Source organism: Lepisosteus oculatus, chromosome 14 (assembly GCF_040954835.1).
Source record: "Lepisosteus oculatus isolate fLepOcu1 chromosome 14, fLepOcu1.hap2, whole genome shotgun sequence".
Classification (NCBI taxonomy): domain Eukaryota; kingdom Metazoa; phylum Chordata; class Actinopteri; order Semionotiformes; family Lepisosteidae; genus Lepisosteus; species Lepisosteus oculatus.
In genome coordinates, this window is record NC_090709.1 from 8,108,138 (window position 1) to 8,130,396 (window position 22,259).

General features: G+C 47.6%; 1 protein-coding gene, 6 non-coding genes and 1 pseudogene across 7 annotated transcripts; 2 read left to right on the plus strand and 6 right to left on the minus strand.

The window, feature by feature from the left end:
• The first annotated feature begins 2,920 nt into the window (after positions 1 to 2,920).
• Positions 2,921 to 3,085, plus strand: LOC138243535 (U1 spliceosomal RNA). Its single transcript, XR_011192190.1, has one exon. It is a non-coding gene; the product is annotated as a U1 spliceosomal RNA (small nuclear RNA).
• Positions 3,086 to 3,685: 600 nt separating this feature from the next.
• LOC138218925 (5S ribosomal RNA) lies at positions 3,686 to 3,794 on the minus strand (annotated as a pseudogene).
• Positions 3,795 to 8,864: 5,070 nt separating this feature from the next.
• Positions 8,865 to 8,937, minus strand: trnaf-aaa (transfer RNA phenylalanine (anticodon AAA)). Its single transcript has one exon. It is a non-coding gene; the product is annotated as a tRNA-Phe (tRNA).
• Positions 8,938 to 9,046: 109 nt separating this feature from the next.
• trnaf-gaa (transfer RNA phenylalanine (anticodon GAA)) lies at positions 9,047 to 9,119 on the minus strand. The gene has a single exon. It is a non-coding gene; the product is annotated as a tRNA-Phe (tRNA).
• A 949-nt stretch (positions 9,120 to 10,068) lies between these two features.
• On the plus strand, positions 10,069 to 10,140 carry trnad-auc (transfer RNA aspartic acid (anticodon AUC)). Its single transcript has one exon. It is a non-coding gene; the product is annotated as a tRNA-Asp (tRNA).
• Positions 10,141 to 11,615: 1,475 nt separating this feature from the next.
• trnav-aac (transfer RNA valine (anticodon AAC)) lies at positions 11,616 to 11,688 on the minus strand. The gene has a single exon. It is a non-coding gene; the product is annotated as a tRNA-Val (tRNA).
• A 109-nt stretch (positions 11,689 to 11,797) lies between these two features.
• Positions 11,798 to 11,870, minus strand: trnaf-gaa (transfer RNA phenylalanine (anticodon GAA)). The gene has a single exon. It is a non-coding gene; the product is annotated as a tRNA-Phe (tRNA).
• Positions 11,871 to 17,311: 5,441 nt separating this feature from the next.
• On the minus strand, positions 17,312 to 19,514 carry LOC138242814 (zona pellucida sperm-binding protein 3-like). Its single transcript, XM_069198370.1, has 8 exons — positions 18,906 to 19,514; positions 18,698 to 18,813; positions 18,527 to 18,633; positions 18,281 to 18,447; positions 18,086 to 18,203; positions 17,789 to 17,887; positions 17,638 to 17,711; positions 17,312 to 17,470 (listed from the first exon to the last, which is right to left on the minus strand). The coding sequence occupies exons 1-4, from the start codon at positions 19,461 to 19,463 to the stop codon at positions 18,290 to 18,292; spliced, it is 939 nt and encodes a 312-aa protein (XP_069054471.1). The 5' UTR covers positions 19,464 to 19,514; the 3' UTR covers positions 17,312 to 17,470; positions 17,638 to 17,711; positions 17,789 to 17,887; positions 18,086 to 18,203; positions 18,281 to 18,289.
• Between the last annotated feature and the right edge of the window lie 2,745 nt (positions 19,515 to 22,259).

The following is a 22,259-nucleotide window of genomic DNA, read 5'->3' on the forward strand; positions in this document are numbered from 1 at the left end:
CAATATATGCTGTCTGGGTCGTTAGAATTAGCTAAAAGTAACTGATAAGCTTTGAATAACAAATCTAGTGCTTCTTCTCTCGCTCTATGATGTAATCTGTTTTGTCTTAGGGAAAGGGGAAGTTTTAGAATGGACAAAGCGCTGAGCTTTTTTACAGCGCAATGTCTTATAAAAACCCTGTACTGCTTGTAACAAATTGAGTCTCTGGTTGCACTTTGCGAAGTGGCAGCAGGGCTCCCAATATTGCAATATTGAAATAAAGACCTTACTCAGGTGAGAACTCTCTCTTGTGGTTTCCTTGATAGTTATATTTCCATGACACCGGATTTAATGTCTGTAGATTGTATCTTATTTTATATTATGTGTTTTCACCCAGTTGACTCCAGTTAATAACAGTTCACCCAGTTAATAGCCACTTTTTATGCGCGAAAAACGGGTGATCTTTCTATCTCGTGATCAGCTTAGTATCTTTCTGTAAGTTTTTTTCTTCTTAATTAAACGTTTAAAATACATGAATTTCATAAAGACAACACACGTTTCGAACAGAAAAAAATCATATTCTGTTCTCTTCCTGGTATGTATAACAGATCAGCAGGTCTTATTTTCCCAATTGCTTTTTTCCACTGTATTTATCATATTGGCTAGCCAATGTCCTCTCTTAGCTAGGTAATGTTACTTGTGGATGTGTTTCTGCGTTGCGTAGAAGCACATGTATCCATTGAAAGTGTATTATACTACTATTTGAGCTACAGTACATAAAATAATTATATTGTTATTAATTTCTTTAGGTACGTGATTCCATATTATATTCCCTATTAATCAAATTCTAAAAGTATGCTTTTGTTTACTCCGATAACGAGCGCATTCACAGAAAATGTTAATATATTATAACTTTTCACAAAGTATATAAACTTAAGATGGTCAGAAGGAGCATGTACAAACGTTTCCGAAACGTGGTAAAATCTTACCACAAGTAAGACTTTGATGCTTAAAATGTTTAGGAAGAAAGTGGAATACTGGTGTGTATTTTTTCTTTAAACTACCAATACCAGCCATATACAGTTTACACTATATGTTTATGTTCCTAAATTAATATCGTTTATGGTGGTGTATCGTGGTTGTAGAGGTTTGATGGGTTTACTGAGACAATTATTAATTGTAGCAGTAATAACGAGGTTGTTCGTTGTGGCTTTTAGAAAATCAATCGTCAGAACAACTAACAACGCACACACACGGGTTCAATACACAAGATACATTTATTCATATAAATTGTGCACCAAACATATACTAGTCTGCCTGGATACGAGCGGCAGACCTTACTGTGAGGGTTATCAATATACAAGGTATATAATCTCGAAGAGATGCCAACACAAAGAGATACACAACAGAGAATATATGTCAATATATATCGTTCGGTTACCAAATCGCTAATCAGTGTTATTACCCACTGTTACTCTAAACTCGGAAGTAAATACATTACTCATGAATTAAATTGATAACAACTTGTGTTGAGGTACAATTGAACTCTCGAGACACAATGTAGAACATGGGGTTTACTTATCCACTGTGTATGGATTTGGAATCTCCCGGCACGAACACCAAACCAGCTGACAGGCTCTGTTGCAGCCTCTGTTCCAGCGGTTGTCCAATGGGCGTTGTCCCGGCGTCCTCTGGCTACCGGCCAACCAGTTGAGGTACAGCTCGGAGTAGGACGGGCGGAGGAATCTGACTGCGGCGCGCAAGGCAGTCGTTGCTCCGAGGGGATCTACCAGCAGTCCAGCTGGCTAGTAGAAAGTCTCTATGCACAGAGTGTGACCGCGAGTCCTCACAAGTCACTCTTTTGCCTGGGAAGAAGCTGGTTCGTTCCCGGTCCAGCGCTGCTTCTGAATAAGCTATTCAGGTTGTCGACGAGGTTCCAACTGTAGGCTGCCGTTGATCAAGCGGAGCATTCACGTTGGAAGAATTCTGAATACGTACGGGATCCTCGGCCTTGCGCTTAGAACAAAGTCCAAGTCCCTTTGCAGACAACAGCAGTTGTCACATGATTGTCTCTGAGGATGCGCGAAAATGGCCAAGGAGAGCCCTGATCTGAGCTTGGGCTCCCTTTTTGACCAAGACCCAGATGTGTGCTGATTGGTTGAGAGTTTGGCGGGCATTGGAGACCCAAGTGGTATTACCACGCCCTGCCAGTCCCTGATTGGTTGATCAAGGTGAGATATGAGTCACTTACTCTTGACACTTAGGAATGCAGTCCAGATGTCCATTCGGCACTCCCTAGACAGATAGGCGCCAATGGATGACCATTGATCATGATAGCCAGGCTTAGCTAAGTGCATCCCCATCTGGGAGCTGTCCCTTATCAAAAGAAAACATCTTAAATCAGCCTGCATGAATACTTTCTCTGTGGCTGCACCACAGAGATGGAGGGTGAGATGGGGCCTCATTTAGGACAGCATACCACCACTTAATTCTGTCTTATTAACAAGTATTGCCGCTACAACGGCATCTCTCCTGTCAAACTTCCTCCTGACGTGTTTGACAGGATCTGGGCCGTGGTGAACAGTGGGAAAGACGCCCTGTGGAGAGTGAGGAACATGGGGCTGTTCAAAGGCATCGAGGTCCCAGTCAAGGCAGCAGGTAGCCTGGCCCTGTTCATCACCCGAGAGAACTATTACCTCAGAGATCTGTGGAGAGAAAGGAGGGAAGAAGCAGAAAATCTGTGGGAAATAGAGAGCATAGGTCAATATCTCAAGAAACTGTGAAAAACATTATCATGTTTAAGTAAAGAATGTGATTTACACCAGAAAAAAAGAAATTGTTGCTATGTAACTGGTACCGTGTCAAAATGTAATGAGATGTGATCATATACACTGTTTTAAATATGTATATTAATGTAAAGCTTTCTAATTTGTGATGTCCTGTATTTTTTTGTGAAAAGAAAATAAAGTTCTTAAAAAATCGATTCACCCAGGGCGAGGCTCGGCCATTGCACTCCGGCTGTGCTGACCCCTGCGAATTCCCCAAATGTGGGAATCTCGACTGCATAATTTCTGGTAGTGGGGGACTGCGTTCGCGCTCTCCCCTGATGTGCTTGGTCCAATATCAGATACGGAAGAGTTATGACACCACGTGCTGCGATAGGATCCCAGTTCGAAAGCCACTGCTGGTTCCCGGTTTCTTTTAGTTAGAGGTCCGGAGAAGCATTTCAAGCTGGTTACACTACTCCTTCCGGACATTCATTCCCTTTTCAAAGTCAGTCGTTTTGCTGTAGTCTGCATTATTAAGGCCAATTTATTTGGTCATGGGGGCCTCGGTACTGTATGCTAATTCTCAAGACAGTTTCACCCGTTTTCTGATTGCTAGGTTCTGTACCAGTGCAGACATGTCAAACAGTGAATGGCTGTACCTCTATTGTATCTGTGCTCAATGAATGAAATCAGTAATAAATGAATATATGTATAGTTATACGATAAACAAGTGGTTTATCGACTCATCTTCATTTGCAGATTTAGAGGCATCTTCGATATTCGTTTTACAAACGGTTTTTTTTTTTATATGGGTCACACACATGCCATAGCAACAAAACATCTCTAGAGATGAGGCTATAGATCACCTTTCCATCCTCCAGGTTTTCCTCCCAAAGCCTACGGCACCAACGGCGACCCCTGCTGGCCGAGAGAGCAAAAGCTTGCAGCACCTGGTACGCCCAGGAAGTCTCCCATCCAAGTACTAACCAGGCCCAACCCTGTTTAGCTTCCGAGATCAGGCACATTCAGGGTGGTGTGGCCGCAAGCGAAAGCCATGGCGCCTAACTCGCTACTTGAAGCTGTGTGTGGCTGGGGCTCTGTGCCCCCCGAGCGGGACTGAAGGATCGTTCGTGTGCAACTCTTTGGAAAGGAGCCTCTTTCCAAATCGCATTGCGTACCTGGATGTTGGCGAATGTGCTCCCTTGTGTTGGCTTGTCCCGCACTGGAGGAGAACAAACAAACTGCACGGAGGAGCACAAGGCAAGTCTTAACAAGACAAAAACCTCCAGTGCACAGCACTCTGAAAACATTTCTGGGCTGTCGCGTGTTTATTTCAGCACATAAAGCGCACCAGTCCAACACGTCGGCCGGGCGCGCGGCGCCTCCGCCCTCTTGTGGCCTTGCGGCGTCAGATCAAGAGGCTCCTTCTCGCTGCCTTTCCGGTGTGTTGCAGAGCCCCGAGAGGGAACCTGGAGCGCACACTTTGTGGGGGGCGGGGAACCGCGTTCGCGCTCTGCCCCCGGTCTCTTGCGCGAGTACTAAATCTCACGGCGCCAGCCAGCGGCCAGGAGACAAATACAATATCGCGGGACAGGGGGGCCTCGTCATTGATTGTTACATATGAGACGGGGATTAGGAGGAGACCCTGACTGATTGGTAAAGGGGAACACTAACACCAGAGAGACACCCCCGGAGTCTCTTTTTGAGATTTCTTAATGGCCAAGGAGGGTCGGGACCTCGGTTTTATGCCTCCCCCGAAGGACGGCGCCTGTTTGTGCAGCAGAGTGTCGCCATCAGGATGCTGGGGCATAAGAAAGCCACACAGACCGCAGGGTGAGCGCTCCCTACTGGTCCCAGTCACACCTCTTGCAGAAGCAGCAGCAACCTGAGCTTTTCCAGGGGGAATCTCCCATCCGGGTGCCGGCTAGGCTCACACCTGCTGGGTTGCTATGGGTGAGCCCAGTCGAGAGTCGCAGGGTGAGATCTAGTCACCGGGGAGAAACAGTACAAGCAAAGGATTACTCGGCTCCCAGCACTTGAAAAGACCGACAAATGACTCGTTCCCGCTGGAGCTGAATGTACCTGCATGTGTCATGTCGTCTTCTTCCCCCGCCCCGCTGTGTTAGCTGTATTAGCTTTGAAGCCGGCCCCCGAGACGAGACAGGCTGTTCCTGTGCCCCAATTAACACTTTACAGGTGCCATTCCCCGGCATTGTGGCCATTGTCGGTGGTCACACGGGATAAGATAAGGTGGAGGAGAGCGGGACATGCCCAGCGCCAGACATTCAAGGAGGTCTGCAGATGTGTAGGAAACGGCGCGCTCGTTTTCTCGTTTTGCCCACCCTTTTGAGTGTTAGTGTGGCGTGTGAGTGTGCGAAAGAGTGGGCCCAGCAGGAGGCGGTGGTGTGCGGGGCGAGGAGCAGGCCTAGGCTGCGCGCTTTGTGCTGTGGGTGCGGGCCGCTTGCAGGGGCTTGTACAGCTCATACTTACCTGGCAGGGGTGATACCTTGATCAGCCTGTAGGTGGAGTAGTTGGATTGTTTTCTTGTTTTGTGGAAGCAGTGTTTGTTTTTCAGTTTTCGAAATGGCAACCTTTGGATCCCGCAAGAATGCTGTGCATTTTGAGCTTTTGGATGACCTCTTCATGGACAGTATGCAGTTCAGCAGAAAAGTGTTGCAGAAGGAACTTGGCTTTGAACCTCGGCACTTGGATTTCATCTTCGCTCTCCCAGGTCAGAAAGCATTTGAGGTTGTTTTTGCTACCTATTCTCTGTTTGAACAATGTGTGGATGTGTTTGAGGCAAAAAGAGTGAAAGTTCCTGCCCTTGAGAAGATCAGCTTGCAGCCTCTGACACAGAGAGAGAGGAAAACGGTGCATGTTGTTATGTTCTCGGAACTGGCAAAGACGGAGGACATTCACACCTGGCTTAACCAGTACTGCACCGTCCACCATGGAACTGAGGTTAGAGATGTTGACGGTATAAAAACAGGAGCAAGGAAATTCGAGGTTCGCTTGCTACCGGGCAATGTAAATGGAGGCTTAAGGCACCTGCCCTCTACAATCCGGCTGGGCGCCTGCAATGGCTATGTTTTTTATGTGGGACAACCAAAGGTGTGTCAACGCTGTGGTGCTGTGGGACACCTGGCATCATCCTGCACTGTGAAATGCTGCAAGACCTTTAGCAAACAGGAACATTTAGCCTCTGACTGTTCAATGCTGCCAAAGTGCAATTTATGTGGCTCGGAAGGACACGTTTTTAAGAACTGCCCTCACGCCTACGCCAATAAACTCAAAATGAGAAAGGATGAGGCAGTGCTTGTTTCAGCCAAACCGGCCCGAAAAGCCAAAGCAAACAACAAGTCAAACAAAGAACCCTTGTTGGACAAAGACTCTCAGCCTCCTGCCAGGATCAGTCCTGCTGTGGCTCCGGGGCAGGTGGAAGAGAAATCCACTACCCCCCCACAACCGCAGACTGCACCAGACAAGCACGAGGGTTTGAAAACCCCCGAGAAAAGCGAAGACCCCTCCCCCACTCCTGCTCCTCAGAACGAGGGCCAGTGTGGGACCCCCCGGTGGAGCGGGTCCACCGAGGATACCCAGGATTCAGCGGAGCAGCTTTTCTCAGACTCTGCAAGGGCTACAGATGTCCTCCTCTCCTCCATCCAGTCCATCACGGAGGATCTACAGCAGCTGGTGGATGAGGGGGAAGAGGAGACTGGTGCATCGGCTGCACCTCTTTCCCCTCAGTGCTCCCAGGAGCTGGACTTGAGGAAAAGGAAAAATGACTCTGTTTTCTCCCTGAGCGAGGAGGATGGAGAGCATGGCGATGGGGACAGCTGGAACCCCTCTACCCCTCCCTCTACCCACTTCCTTGAAATGGACTCCGTGAACGCTTTTACTGCTGCCACCCTGATGAAGGCTCATTCAGAGGATGGCTGGCAGGAAATTGGTAAGAAGAAAAAGAAAAAGAAGAAGGTAACAGGTGAGACAGAAGAGAAATGTGTTTTGTAAAGACTGGTTCCACTTTCTTATGTAATTCTAAACATAATTTCTCTTAACACCAGAGGTATCAATGACAGAGTTAAATGCCAGTCTGTCTTTGATTACCTCCAGCAGAGAGAGGGAGATGTTTTGATGTTGCAGGAGTGTGCTTTAGCCTATCAAGAGAGGTATAAAAGCTTTGAAGATAGGTGGGATAAAGGGCCTTCTGTTTGGTCAGGGGACAATAACAACAGAGCCTCTGGCGTGGCCATTCTTTTCAAAGGATGGGCATTCAAATTGAAAAGTATTCAGAGGGTCATAGATGGCAGGTTGCTGTGTGTGGATGTGGAATGGGGGACCGTTAACCTGCGGCTTATGTGTCTCAGACACATATAGATGTATATATCCCACAACAGCAGGATATACATGGTCAGGGAGGAATAGCAGCTCCAGAATTGACTATTGCTTTGTCTCAGAGAGAGTGAAAGTTGTTGGGGTCACTCTTCAGCCTGTCTTCTTCTCAGATCATCAGGCTTTAGGGTGTAGAGTGGAACTCCAGGGCGGGACTGTCTTTGGCCCAGGCCTCTGGAAACTTAACACAAAGCTGCTAGGGAACGAGGGGGTAGTATCCCGCTACAAGGAGAAACTATCACAGTGGCTGTCCTTGCAGTGTCTGTACGGGTCAGTAGGAGAGTGGTGGGAGGAGGTGAAGGTGAGGACAAAGGCCTTTTTCATGGCTGAGGGAAGGAAGGCTGCTGCCAGACGGAGAGGAGTGCTAGCCAGGAAACAGAGGCAGCTGCAGCATCTCTACACGATGCTGCACAGTGGCTTCGATGTGCTTGAGGATATCACCCTTTTAAAAAGGACATCCGGAGCATAGCCAAAGAAAGCAGTCGAGGAGTGCTGTGAAGAAGCAGAGTTCAGTTCTTAGAAGAAAATGAGAAGTGTACTCGCTTCTTTTTCAGGAAAGTGGTAGGCTCCAAGTCTGTCATGGAAAGTGTAGTTGATGAGGAGGGAAGAGAGAGTACAGAGCTGAGTGCTATCCTCTCCTGCATCGAGGCCTTCTTGTCACGGACGTCCAAAGGAACTAACCGTGGGGAGCAGGAGGGCGGAAAAAGACCCATATGCGTAGCGGCGAGACGGGAAAAAGGCCCGGGCTCATTAGTGCAAAGAGTTCAGGAATGCCGTATAGAAACCTGTGCCCTCAGGGAGCGGACGTGGGGCGCCCTGGTGCTAGGCGGGTCTCAGGACATCCGAACGTCAGTGCTGAGCGAGGACAGAGTGCAAGACCCGGAAATATATAGCCCAAGGGAAAGAGAGGGACAGGAAGGACAGCAGACCAGAAACTAGGGACAGGACAGAGAAGGACCGCCCTCTGGCTGCAGAGGGCGTGACACTTCTACTCAACTGTACAGCTCTACAGAGGTAAAGGATGAAGAAATTCATTTTTTTACCTCAAAGCTAGAAAACGTTTTGAGTGAAAAAGATAGGGAAGTACTTGAGGGGGATTTGACAGTAGAAGAGCTGAGAGGCTATGGAGAGCTTACAGAAGGGGAAAACTCCGGGTGCTGATAGGCTCCCTAAAGGGGCGTCTGCTTTTACTACTTGCACGAATAAAGGCAAAAAAAAGCCAATCGATGTGAACGAACGGCACTTTACAGAGGAGTACTGCCTGACTGGATGGTTGATGAACGACAGAGGCCACTCCGAGCTCTTCTCGGTTTTCTTCAATGACTTACTAAGGATCTTCTTCACATTCGCCCATGCAGGCGAAGCCAGTTACACCAAAGCAAACGCAGGAAAGTGCAATTCAAGCAGAGACCAGGAGGGACTTGTTTACAGCGAGAGTGGTCGGAGAATGGAACAATGCGCCCAGCCCTGTTGCTGGAGCCGATTCTTGATGAGATCTTGGGCTCACTAAGAAGCCCCTGCTGGATGCTAATCTTTCTGTTGTTCTTGCAGGTCCTGCGCTGCTTTTGAGCCGACAGAGCTCGTCCTGGTCTGTCGGCACAGCCCAATTGCAAATGATCGGCTCCGCGTACAGAAGGAACGTGCGTTTGGTACCGGAAACACATTGGGAACAAATGACCAGTTGCTCAAGACCTCTGTGAAGTACAGGAGCGTGCAAAACGAGGCTGTTTCCACCCGGTCTCGAACCGGGGACCTTTCGCGTTTTAGGCAAACGTGATAGCCGCTACACTACGGAAACCTGCAGGGACCGCTGCTGGTGTCTCGCTTGCGTTTCGGGCTGGGAAAGGGACGCAGCACTTTAGGCAGGGGGCGCTGGAGAGAGGAACAAAGGGCGCGATGAAACAAAATGCCGAAACCCGGAATCAAACCAGGGACCTTTAGATCTTCAGTCTAATGCTCACCCAACTGAGCTATTTCGGCGGTGCGCAAAGCCCACAGCCACCTGCTCCAGCCTTCCTGTGTTGTGGCATGAGCGCACCAAGAGTAGCGGGAGAGTGTTGCAGGAACGTCACTCAGAAGGAAAGCCACCCAGCTGCGCCCTCTGAGCTCTGTCCAGCGCATCTTCCTCGCATGGACTCCTGCCTGCGACGGGCAGGAAACAATTAGCAAGAACAGAACGACACCCCATGGGTGTCTCATGACCACACCTTAGGTTGTGACACTTGCAGGTGTGAGGGGTTGCCGGGCTACTTTGGAGCAGAGCTTGGGCGGAGGGGGGGCGGGAAAGCAGACAAAGAGGTGACACCTCAAGGTCTGCACGATCACAGCTCTCCGCTGGCCCAGGCTTCCGCTCAATAAGCTACTGGACACACCCGCCCCTCCTCACACAGACCATGGAAAAGCCCCCGAGTGGGAGGGCTCTCTCTTCCTCCCAGGAGCTCTTGGACACGACGCACAGACAGAGCGCGGGGAGCCGCCGCCTGCAAACACGGCTCCAGGCAGGACTCCACTCCGCAGGAGCCGCAGAGCAGAGCAGAGGAGATGGGGGCAGCTTAGCTCCTGTGCAGAGACCTGAGCTGTTGTTGCTGTGGATGCTGTCTTTTCTGCACTCGGGGTAGGAGTGAATGTTGAGTTGCCCTTAGAAATGAAGCAGAGCACTTCAATGGCACGGGTGTGTGTGTGTGTGCGCCCTGGTGATTCTGGGAGACAGATCGAACCTGGGCTAAAAGAGAGGGGGCTTAGCCCTCTTCCATTTGCTAGTTCAAAGTTGTACAACCCATTTGTATCTGCTAGGCTCAGACGCGAAATGCTGAAATGATCTCTCGGCTCCTCGGTTGTCATTTCTGCTCCGTAAAGGGATCACAGCACGCGTCGGCTTCCAGCATGCTGGGTCGGGACACGATGCCGGGGGTTGGAGAAAGCGATGTCTTCCTCGTTAGTATAGTGGCAAGTATCCCCGCCTATCATGCGGGAGACCGGGGTTCGATTCCTCGACGGGGAGTAGCTTTTCTTTCACCTCCTTAGAGAAATGACTGCTTTTCACTTCTCTGTTTTCTTTCACAGCGTCGTGCACCTTTTCATTGCTCTCGCTTTCAGAGCCTCTTCACGGCACACGACTCGACATCAGGAAGCACATTGAAGTGAAAGCAGGAAGCGCTGCGACATACACTGTGCAGATCCCGCCACACTAAGAGGTGAGTGGGTCTGTTCGATGCACAAAGAACGCTTTGAGAAGCGTCAAAGGCAAGTCATTCCGAGTTGGTCGTTTGTGTTTTCCGTTCAGACGCGAAATGCTGAAATGATCTCTCGGCTCCTCGGTTGTCATTTCTGCTCCGTAAAGGAATCACAGCACGCGTCGGCTTCCAGCACGGTGGGTCGGGACACGATGCCGGGGGTCGGAGAGAGCGATGTCTTCCTCGTTAGTATAGGACCTGTCACCTGTTCCCACCTGTCACGCGGGAGACCGGGGTACATCAGGACGCGCATTGAAGTGAAAGCAGGATGCGCTGCGACATGCACTGTGCAGATCCCGCCACACTAAGAGGTGAGTGGGTCTGTTCGATCACAGCGCTAGGCGAATCCCCAATCCCCTTTTGTGCGTGGCGACAAAAGAAGTCTGTTTCCGCCCGGTTTCAAACCGGGGACCTTTCGCGTGTGAGGCAAACGTGATAACCACTGCACTACGGAAACGGTGGTAAGACGTGCCCAGCGGCCCAGCACTGAGCTTCGCCAATGCGATTCAGCTGCTTCCAGTGCCTTTATTGGAGTGCGCTGATGGACCGTGCTCTCTCTCCAGAGACCAGCACGCCTGTCATGGACGGAGCAAGAAAGGCGGCACCACATTTTACAGCCCTTTCCACGCAATCAACGAAATCGGGCTACTGAAGTGGAGAAAATCGCCTCTCCAGAAAGTGCAAATATCATCTTGGAGAGTATAAATCCTATTGCCGAAGGTCAGCCCTGTCTACCAGAGTAGCCCTCCCACAGTGATGATCAGCTCGTCTCACACGCGAGAAGTTTCGGTTGGAAACAAGCGCCCCCTCTTCTCGCACGTTTTGCACGTTCGAGTGGTTTTAATGCGGCTCCTTCGTACACGGTGCTGATCTTTTGGAAAGCAGGAGGCAAAACCGACACGTTCTCATACCGGGAGGGACTTGTTTATACCGAGAGTGGTCGGAGAATGGAACAATGCGCCCAGCCCTGTTGCTGGAGCCGATTCTTGATGAGATCTTGGGCTCACTAAGAAGCCCCCGCTGGATGCTAATCTTTCTGTTGTTCTTGCAGGTCCTGCGCTGCTTTTAAGCCGACAGAGCTCGTCCTGGTCTGTCGGCACAGCCCAATTGCAAATGATCGGCTCCGCGTACAGAAGGAACGTGCGTTTGGTACAAGAGTGCACGAAGGCACCGGAAATACATTGGGAACAAATGACCGGTCGCTCAAGACCTCTGTGAAGTACAGGAGCGTGCAAAACAAGGCTGTTTCCACCCGGTCTCGAACTGGGGACCTTTCGCGTGTTAGGCGAACGTGATAGCCGCTACACTACGGAAACCTGTAGGAACTGTTGCTGGTGTCTCGCTTGCGTTTCGGGCTGAGAAAGGGACGCGTCACTTTAGGTAGGGGGAGCTGGAGAGAGGAACAAAGGGCGCGATGAAACAAAATGCCGAAACCCGGGATCAAACCAGGGACCTTTAGATCTTCAGTCTAACGCTCTCCCAAATAAACTATTTCGGCAGTGCGCAGAGCCCACGGCCACCTGCTCCAGCCTTCCTGTGTTGCGGCATGAGCGCACCAAGAGGAGAGGGAGAGTGTTGCAGGAATGTCACTCAGAAGGAAAGCCACCCAGCTGCGCCCTCTGAGCTCTGTCCAGCGCATCTTCCTCGCATGGACTCCTGCCTGCGATGGGCAGGAAACAATTAGCAAGAACAGAACAACACCCCATGGGTGTCTCATGACCACACCTTAGGTTGTGACACATGCAGGTGTGAGGGGTTGCCAGGCTACTTTGGAGCAGAGCTTGGGCGGAGGGGGGGCGGGAAAGCAGACAAAGAGGTGACACCTCAAGGTCTGCACGATCACAGCTCTCCGCCGCCCCAGGCTTCCGCTCGATAAGCTACTGGACACACCCGCCCCTCCTCACACAGACCGTGGAAACGCCCCCGAGTGGGAGGGCTCTCTCTTCCTCCCAGGAGCTCTTGGACACGACGCACAGACAGAGCGCGGGGAGCTGCCGCCTGCAAACACGGCTCCAGGCAGGACTCCACTCCGCAGGAGCCGCAGAGCAAAGGAGATGGGGGCAGCTTAGATCCAGTGCAGAGACCTGATCTGTTGTTGCTTTGTATGCTGTCCTTTCTGTTCTCGGGGTAGGACATCAGGAAGCACATTGAAGCGCTGCGACATGCACTGTACAGATCCCGCCACTACTGGGCCCGATTTCCCCGGATCGAAACCGGGCGGAAACAGGCCCGTTTCGTTTGTTGCCACGCACACTGTTTGGGGATTCGCCTAGCGCTGTGATCGAACAGACCCACTCACCTCTTAGTGTGGCGGGATCTGCACAGTGGATGTCGCAGCGCATCCTGCTTTCACTTCAATGCATGTCCTGATGTGCCCTGGTCTCCCGCGTGACAGGTGGGGATATCTGCCACTATACTAACGAGGAAGACATCGCTCTCTGCTTAGTGTGTAAAACACTTACTTGCAGCATTGTGGGTGCTGTGGTTTAAATGCTATTGGTTTGTGAACAGAATACCCCTATCCAAGTACAGTGTGCCACATTAAATAAACACACGAGAAAAAGAGATTCAGAACGCAAAGCTGTGTCAGTGTTCTGTGTAAAAAATCGGTTTGAACATCATGGGAGCTGTTTTTAATAAGCTGCTGAGTAAAGAATATTTTAATCTTCCTGCTGGCAGTAGTATTGTGAATATAGTTGACTCTTACCCGAATGAAAACAGAACGTAAAGGAAGGGTTTCAGAATTCAGACAAAGCTTTATTCCCGTGCTTACAGTCTGAGTAATTGGAGACTGCGCTATTCTGTTGCCTATGGTCATATACGGGTTTTTCGCATGAAGCCATATTGAACAGTATTTCTCGCGTTGTGAACTTGTGCACACAGCGGTCCCCCGGGATCCAGTTAGTGCGTAATTACGCATCGATGAAAAACCGGAGGTTTAAAAAAAGATAATTAGCTCACTGATACTTTGATGTAGAGGCTGTGGAAATATCCACATGTCGTGGTCTTTTAAATGCATTTGGTTTGAAGGCGTTCTGTGCTTCCGTTGCGAAGATATGGACAAAATAATATTCGTGCTTGGTCAAATAAATGTCATATAAACTAAAAAGTAAATGCTGAGAAAGCATTCACAATGTATTTTATACACAAAGCAAGTATTCTCGCGATTCTAAGAGGTTTCGTGTAAACGCTACAGGCGTGCCAAAATCGTTTTCGAACTTCAAGCTAACTTTTCCCCGGTCTGGTACCATAGGTCACGTAGCTTAAAATCCCAGTCATGTTTTTTTTCCTATCTTGTGGTACATAACGTACCATTTCGGACTATCACAAAGGGCTTGATTTCGTTAAATGCATGTATTAATTTCCTTTCTGGAAAACTTGTATTTCAAGAAATTCACACAGCTTGCGAGAAATGAAATTCAATTATTGATTATCAGTGCAGAAGAAATATTGCCAGCTGGCAAAAAAATATATTTTTTTAACCGGAAAGTTGTGAGGTGAGACAGGGACCCACCATTCCGTCTGTGTGGCTCGTTTGGTTGTTAACTGAAAGGTTGGTGGTTCGAGTCCACCCAGGGACGGGTTTCTTTTGCGATGTAAATATTGTCTTCGCAAAGGTCGATTGGATTTCTAAGCGAAACCTTAACCATTTTAATATTTGCAGGAAATGCGAGTGCTTAACACGTGTCTGAATCACCGGGAAATGTCCGATTACTGTATGCCCAACATCGCAACTCCCCAGGAAACCAAATTCACCCAAGAAAAAGTCGAGTCGTCATTTATACCCCCGTTGCATCCTCTGCTGAAATATTTTAAAAATACAATGCAGATTTGTTTAAGAACTTGCAAGCTTTGTTACATTAGCACCGTGCATTTGGACTTCGATATTTTGACACATTTACCTTAATTTTAAACATAAATACTGTACAATCTATTGTAATTTTGTTGTACTATTAAAATATGTTAGGTGAGGATGCAAAGGGGTGAAAGGGGAAGGTCAGAGGTGTAGTAACACCAAGGTTAGGATTGGTGGAGGTGATAAGGATGTTGATGGTTTTTCTCTGTAGAGAATTTTGAGTTTTTTATCCTTCTCTGAAGTGAGAAACTGGAAGAGTTGGGAGTTGAGGGATCTGATGAGGTTAGTTATGAAAGGAAGTTGATGTGGAGCTGTTAGCCATAAAAACTCCTTAATGTCTTTGATGTTGTCATCAGCGATAAACTGCATTCAGCAAAGATAAAAAGAAAATTATCTCTGCTTACTGCCCTGTCTTTCTCACACCTGAAGAAGGCTCCACAGCCGAAACATTGTGATTCTTTTCTTCTCTTTTCAGCAGGAATAGTCCTTTACTTGTTCCTTTGCAGCCTACGCATGCTGACGCAGCTACCCACCCGATAGCTAACATTCCTATAATCACAACTATGAATGTCCACTTTGGGTATTTTTTCGATGATTATTTATTATTATTATTTATTCTGTCATTGAAGCATATTTTATGTCATACTGAAGTGTCCTAATCACTGAAAAAATATTTTTTTAATTTAGAAAGTAAGAAAATGATAAATCACTAGGAATTGCATTTAGCCTGTTCTGATCTAGATTTTCTATATACTTTAACATGCCATGTTCACAATGTCACAACTCATAAATGAAACAGTGAAGTGTTGTAATTACAAATGTACATAGTGTCGGGACATTGAGATGTTTTGGTAATGAGGAAGGAGGGACATGCAATGTTCACAGGGTCAAATTTATAAAACGCTACAGTAAAATTTCTTGTATTTCGGGATTATGAGAGCCTGTTACATTGTGTCTCACACCTCAGTGTCAGAATTTTGAGACATTTTTATAACCAGAGGTAGGTTCATAGCAATAAGCAGAAAGTGCGATCATCCTTTGCTCATCCTCGGTTAACCATATATTCTCATATGCCATGTTCTGAATGTCCCATTTAAAACTGCTATATTAAAATTAAGACTTTTTTATGATCAGAAGGCAAGGTTGTGGTAAATATGCATAAAGTGCAAGTGAACTTATGTTTTGCCTTTGTCTTGTTATTGTGAGTTTTGAAAATTGGTTTTCGATTTTCTGAAATGCGTTTCACACAAAAATGCAATTTGGATAGTCACTACTTATATATTCCCCTTAACTGAGGATATGTACAGTAATCCATCCCGATTAGTACTTTTAAAAATTACTGTAGAGAGAGCCATCAGAAAGGGAATGAAAACTTGCATTAAACAAAATCAAGCTGCATGTAATCATCCATAGTGCCTATATAGGCATCAACAAACTGACAAATACAATATTAAATGTTTAACTGATAAAGCCCAAATGAACCAAACCTGTATAAATTAGTGGTGGAAAGGAGTCTTTATATATAGCAAAAGGTCTCTGATCCTTTGGTAAGAACGATGGGTATATAACCCATTGTCCTCAATATTAGAAATGAATCCTTGAGCATTGCCGTTGTACCAACGATCCTCAAAAGTGCTGCCATTACCACTGTTCCATAAAATCCTAACATTACCTGTCTTGCATAAATTGTAGAACATGCCGTCACATTTCAGTTGCACCTCAGTAGCAGTTTGATCTATTATCACCCTGCTCCCCACCTCATAACCTTCGCTCTTCTTATTCTGGTCTCCTAACTGTCCCCCAAGCCCGTCTACACTGTATGAGTGACAAGGCCTTCTCCTGTTATGCCCCCAAGCTCTGGAACTCTCTCCCCAAGGATACCAGAGTCACCTTCCCTAAACTCCTTCAAATTCAGACTCAGCACCTTCTTCTGTAGAAGAGCCTTTACTGAACTGGTTCTATTCTTTACCCCTCTGCTTCTACTTTTCTCCTCAATCTATTGGAATTGTTTTATCCTGTGTATTCTAATTGTAATTTTGTCAAGTGCTTTGAGAAGCCACCTTCGGAACCATTATATAAAATAGTTTATTCTAAATCCTTGAAACTTTAATAGGGCACTGCAGTAGGGCTAAAAATTGACAGCCTTAGTGGGCCATCATGATTTGTGCAAATTATAGGTAGTCACAAAGGAAGACTAGGATTCACTTGAAATCCATGACACGGGACACTGAAACAGTGGAGAGGCTTTGTGTAGTAAGCGTTCAGTCTCAATCTACACCATCTGTGCTGCTGGTAGAGGTAGTTGTGAACACCTGTCTTCCGGATCAAGTACTGGGATCTCCAGTCTCAATCCTAATACTTATGACTGTCCACTACCACTGCTGTGAAACCAACACCCATAACATAAGACCTCCGAGATTCTAACTGTACCATTATTCACACACCAGTATTGTTCCTCTGCTAAGGAAGGAAGGCCTACTTTACACCAAGCCCCTGTTGACAATTCCTTCCTTGTGTTTATTTTAGTCAGTTTGTGCAGCCCAGAATAGGACATCAGATCTCACTCTTACTGGGCACTACAGTAGCAACTCACTCCATAACCACTACCCCTCTCGGAAACAGGAGGATTTCCAGTATATTGAACACCTCTGTCTCTCCCACAGTAAAAAAAAGTCACAATGACCTGCCCAAGGAATAGTGCGGCCATCTTCCCCCAGTACAATGCTTTATAACTCCAGCCATTTTCAGTCCTCATTGGCAGCAATACAGGAAGCATTCTTGAATGGGGAACCCCCACAAATACAGTACTTTAATTTATTAATTTATTAATGGGTCTCACTTCCCTTGAATTCCTCCACCCCATTCAAACCTGTAAACCATAAAGAAACAAGGGCAGGCAGCTTTATTGAAATGTTGCCATGACAAGGCGACTGGAGGCAGGAGAGTCACAAGGGCCAGGCTGGAGCCTTCATTCAGGCACCTGGGGAGGAAGAAGGAGAACAATCCAGCTGAACTGCAGGACACCCACCCCTACAGGAGCTCCTCCTGCCAGACCCTACCTGTCCACTGGCCAACATCTCCAAAGTCCTCCGCTCCCTCCACATCCTCACTGGTGCTCTCAGCATCTTCACTGGAGATCTGAGGGTCTCCCTCCTCATCCTCAGTTCAGTCAGCTCCCACATCCAGAGGAGCTTCTACTGGTGCCACAGCCACCCGACTGCTGGTAACCAGGCTCCTGGTACCTGTGGACAAGTAACACCCAGGAGTGAGGGATCTGCTATACCCCGAGACCCACAGTCTACTCATCTACACAGTCCCTTTGTCCAGCACGGGATCATTCCTCAGTTGTCCAAGCATGGTTGTCTCCTGGGCAGAGATGCATCCACAAGGGATAGAGAACCAGACCCACCTTCATTCCGGCTGCCAGCACACCTGGACTCACAGCAGGCACAGACCTCATGGTCACCATACAGCTCCTCCCACCTGGAGGAGAGGAGGACAGGTGAGGCCTCCACCTGGCATGTCCCAGAGCACCCTCAGCAGGCTCCTTGCAGAAGTACCTCTTAGCCTCCCTGTTGTAGGTGCAGGACTTGGTCCCTGGTGTTGCTTTAGCAGGAGCCACAGCCATGACAGTGCATGTACAGCTCAGTCACTTCATGCTGCAAGAGGGAAGGTCACAGCATTAAGGGATCAAGGCCAATAGAGGGACAGAGAAGGACCTTCTGCCATCAGTGAAGGCAAGCTGGCAGCTCTAGGCACTACAGCTGCCACAGTCTGGTTCACATCTAGATCATGGATGGAAAAGCAGACAATGGATCAGTAGAGCAAGAAGGCTGAGCAGCCTTTGAGAGCAGTACCTTCCTGGACAGCTTCTTCTGGAAGAGGAAGGCATCAATTGTGAAGCGGAGCGCATCCTTCTGCTTGGAGGGGACAAACCTGGACAGGCAGCCATCTGCCTTGCTGTCCACCATGCACCTGGGGACAAGGACAAGGATGAACCCCTGTAGGCTCTCGGGGCTCCTGCCCACCTCTCCTCCCAGAAGGGGCCGTACCCCAAGTTATCAATCACAGGGAAACGGGGCTGCGAGTGCTGGTCCGGTTTCATAACACGAGTGGATGTACAGCCTCTGCTCCGCTGTGGCAAAGTAGGCAGTGGCCTGGAAGTACATGGGCTGACCCAGGAAGAACTCATCCTTAGGAGAGAGCCGGACCCAGTGGGCTGGAGAGAGAGAGGCAGCATTACAACTGCACACAGCACCCCCTGCTGGCAAGAGGAGCTACTCGCTCAAGGAGCTTACAGTTGGTGGTGAGCAGGACAAAGCTGTGCTTGTTTTTCAGGTCCTTGAAGAAGGTCCTTCTCCTGGCCCACGTGGGGACATAGCCAACCTTGTAGGAGTAGTGGAACCTGCAGGACAGAGGAGATGAGGGGCTTCTGGACACTTTCCCAGCAGCAGCAGAGCCCTGCCTACCTGTTGTAGGAGCACTTGACCGGCACAGAGAAGGGAATGAAGTGATGCACAGGCGCACTGGAGGAGGGCGGGGCATAGTGGAGAGTGTTGGAGTACACCAGGCGGCCCTGGACAACCTGCAAGGTCACAGAGGAAGGGGTATTCCCAGGAAAGGCACTAGCCCTACAGTTCACATCGATACATTGCCTGTAGATGAAGACCCGCTTACCGATCGCTCGGTACCGCACTCGTGAAGCCCGTAGATGAAGTAGAAGTAACTGCGTGTGGTTCGGCTGATGCTGCAGTTGCCCAAGGTCACCTCCGATGGCCGACAGCTGAAGCCGAACAGGAGCCGACCGACCCTCACGTACATCCTGCTGGAGTCGCACCACACAGCCACTCCTCGGGTGCCCCCGATGGCCGGGCGAGCCGGCTGCCGCCCTCGCTGGGAAGGAAACAGGACGCTCTTGATGTACGCGGGTAAGGGGCGGCTGCCGGCTTCGGGCTTCATCTTCTCCTTGTCGAAGTAGGGCGAGTACGGGTCTCTGGACACGGGAAGGCGGCGAAAGTCGGGAGCCAAGGACTGCGAGTCGTTCTCGCTTGCAGACAGGTCTTCGGAGGGGGCATCTGCCAGGCTCAAGTCCTCCAACTGGGCTGCGTCTTCAGGAGCCGGGAGGTCGGCTTGGAGCGCTAATTCCCGAGAGTTCCAGCCAGCAGGCCCGGCGGAGATCAGTGCAGGGAGCCCGGCCCCTGCGCACAGGCACAGCACAAAGAGAAACAAGCGCATTGCCAAATTGACGTCCCGCTAAACTGCTACAGAAGTAAGACAAATAAACCACCAAACTATGTTGAAGCAAGGGAGCATAAAGTGTGAACGCGGTGACTAGGTTTTTATACTAGCAGGACTATGCTACCACACACATGGTCACACTACCGCTCAATCAACACAATCAATTACACACAGAGACCCGGATTGTTCTCAGCGTCTAATTAGAACCTGCTTCCAGTCTGAGGCGGGACTCCGTGAAGCCGCCTGAACACTTTCCCGTGTGTATCTGAGCTCAACGGAGGAGTTCCACGCAATTTCGACAGAATTAAATCACCCACACGTGTAAAATTTGCTCAGATTAATTTATTGTTCAATAAGTTTCTAAATTCCGAGGAAAGTGTGTTAAACTCGCTGTCAGACAGAGTTCGGAACATGCGACACGTCCGTCCACACTTTCTTTTATCGAGGGGGCTGTTCTATCAACATGTACCGCAATGAACATAATTTTACTATTTTTCATGTGTAATTGCATGTCATATTAAAATGTGTAATACAAGCATTTCTTTGCTTCCCAGTAAAGAAATACTGATCAGCTTTTGACATGATCTGATAATTTGATTTTCCAGAGATTGCTTTTGCTTCGCAGCACTGAGAACCTATGGAAGCCCGTTTCCGCCAGGGAGTAAAAAAAAAAACGCACTATGGTATCTCTGAATTGTGACTTAGAATCATAGAATTGCGACCTAAAAACTCAGAATTTTGACTTTATCTCTCACATTTGCGACTTCGAAATAGCCCATATTTCATTGTCTGTCCTTTTGTTATTGTAACGGATTCGGGTTCTAGGGCTTGTGCCCTTGCCGCTCCCACCCTACTTCGTGCCTCACTGTATTGGCTCGAACCCAGGTCTTGCTAGCTAGAACCCGAATCCGTTACAATAACAAAAGGACAGACAATGAAATATGGGCTATTTCGACGTTGCAAATGTGAGAGATAAAGTCAAAATTCTGAGTTTTTAGGTCGCAATTCTGAGTTACTTAGTCGGAATTCTGCGATACATTACTATGTAGGACACGTTAATGTAGAATCATTACTATGTCTGTCTTTTGTTTGTATGTAAATGAATGTATTTGACAACTTAATGTTAGTTTTTAATTTAGTTTTACGATGTAGGTCATGCGTTAACATATGCACGAGCATACGAAATGTTTCACTCCTGATTCAGCTCATGCTCCATAGGAGAGAAGAGATTCCTCCTGCTTCTCGTACAATCATATCAGAACAGAAGCCCGTGTCGCGCAGCTCTGATTCAAGAGCGACTCGCATCTTCAGCCCATTTTTATTCGTGATCCTAATTTTCTTTAGTTATGATCAATATTGAACTTTTTCTAAATAAAACGACAATAATCAAACATGCAGGCAGACTTTTAAAAAGTATTAGGAGCTGACAGGGTGCCTCTTTGGAATAGTTGTTAGAAAATGTGAGAAAAGGAAAGGTACGTAAGCTCTCACACACAGCATTGGAGATTGGCATCTGATTGAAAAAACAACTACCTGTCTCCCCAGCATTTAACGGTGCTGTTGTTTTGATTTTACATATTGTTAGCATTTTAATGAATTGTTAAAAGATTGATACACAAATCGCTAAATAAGAATTTTCTTTTCGCTTGCTCGATTTATAGTACGTTCCTAAATCCTTATAACCGATAAACTAAACGGCTTCATGTGCCACAGCATTCTGCTGCAGGTACGGTTTGCACCGTGTATTGGGCGAACCCGAATGAAATATTTAAAATATGTGAAGAATTTCATGAAACCTGAAAAAAGAAGATCACAGCCAATGTCAACAATTCGGAGCCTGTAGGCAGCTTCAACAGAACAAAACGATCTGAAGCCGCAATTCTTTCACAGAGTGTATTGTGACACTCTACGCTGCTGCTTTTACTGCTACTTCGGCTGCCGTTGCTTTAAACTCTACTCAGCAGGCAAGTAAAGTTGTACAAGGAATAGACTACTTTGAGCCGTCCAAATTCCATTATGTGAATTTAAGCTTTTTTTTATTAATAACAGCATTAGTAATACAATGCGTGCTCAGAAACCTTACTTATTAGCTTATGAAGCAACAGTGTTTCGACAATTTGCGGTCTTCAAAAAGTAAACGCTGAAGTTTTTATACTTCCTTGTGAGCAGATCACCTTTGATTTAGAAAAGGAAAACTTACTCCCCTGTTGCTTTCATCTGAATCGAGACCCAAGCGCTAAGAAAGCTGAAAAATGCAGAAGTCATAAACCCGATTTTAATTTAGATACACATTTTCTAATGCAGCCTTCATTACAAGACAGTCTATTTCTCGAAAGCGTGTTATGTAAAAAAGAGAAAAACGAAAATATGTGGATGACAATATTTAAAAGCTGAAGATTTTACTTTTGAGAAATTGTCATTTTATGTATCTAGACGCTTTTCAACCACTGCTTTTAGAACTTTGCTGTGCTTCCTGAATCATTTTCAGTGTTATAAACTGGGTGTGGAAGTAGCGATCACTTTGTAGAGCAGTTGATAGACTGGAGCTGTTCAGACTACTCTTCTTATTTCTCAAATGCTTCCATCATTTTTCTTTCACGCTAGGACGCGAGTGTGCACGTGTTTGGTTTTCGTTTCACTGATTCTCATTGAAGATTCGTGAATTAACGTCGAAAGAATCAGTTGCCTCGGAAAGCAGAAGGTTTGGTTCTCAACGATCTTGAAGACACGCCCATGTAGTGCAGCGTGTGATATTTGTACTATAAAAGACCAAGTGCTCAAAGTGACGTCTGC

Bases quoted from the DNA above. Each gene is read 5' to 3' on its own strand.
- LOC138242814 (XM_069198370.1), bottom strand. From the start codon at position 19,463: ATGCGCTTGTTTCTCTTTGTGCTGTGCCTGTGCGCAGGGGCCGGGCTC. The intron at 18,814-18,905 runs GTAAGCGGGTCT...GTGACCTTGCAG, and splicing joins AGTGCGGTACCGAGCGATCG to GTTGTCCAGGGCCGCCTGGT. The intron at 18,634-18,697 runs GTAGGCAGGGCT...TCTGTCCTGCAG, and splicing joins GTCAAGTGCTCCTACAACAG to GTTCCACTACTCCTACAAGG.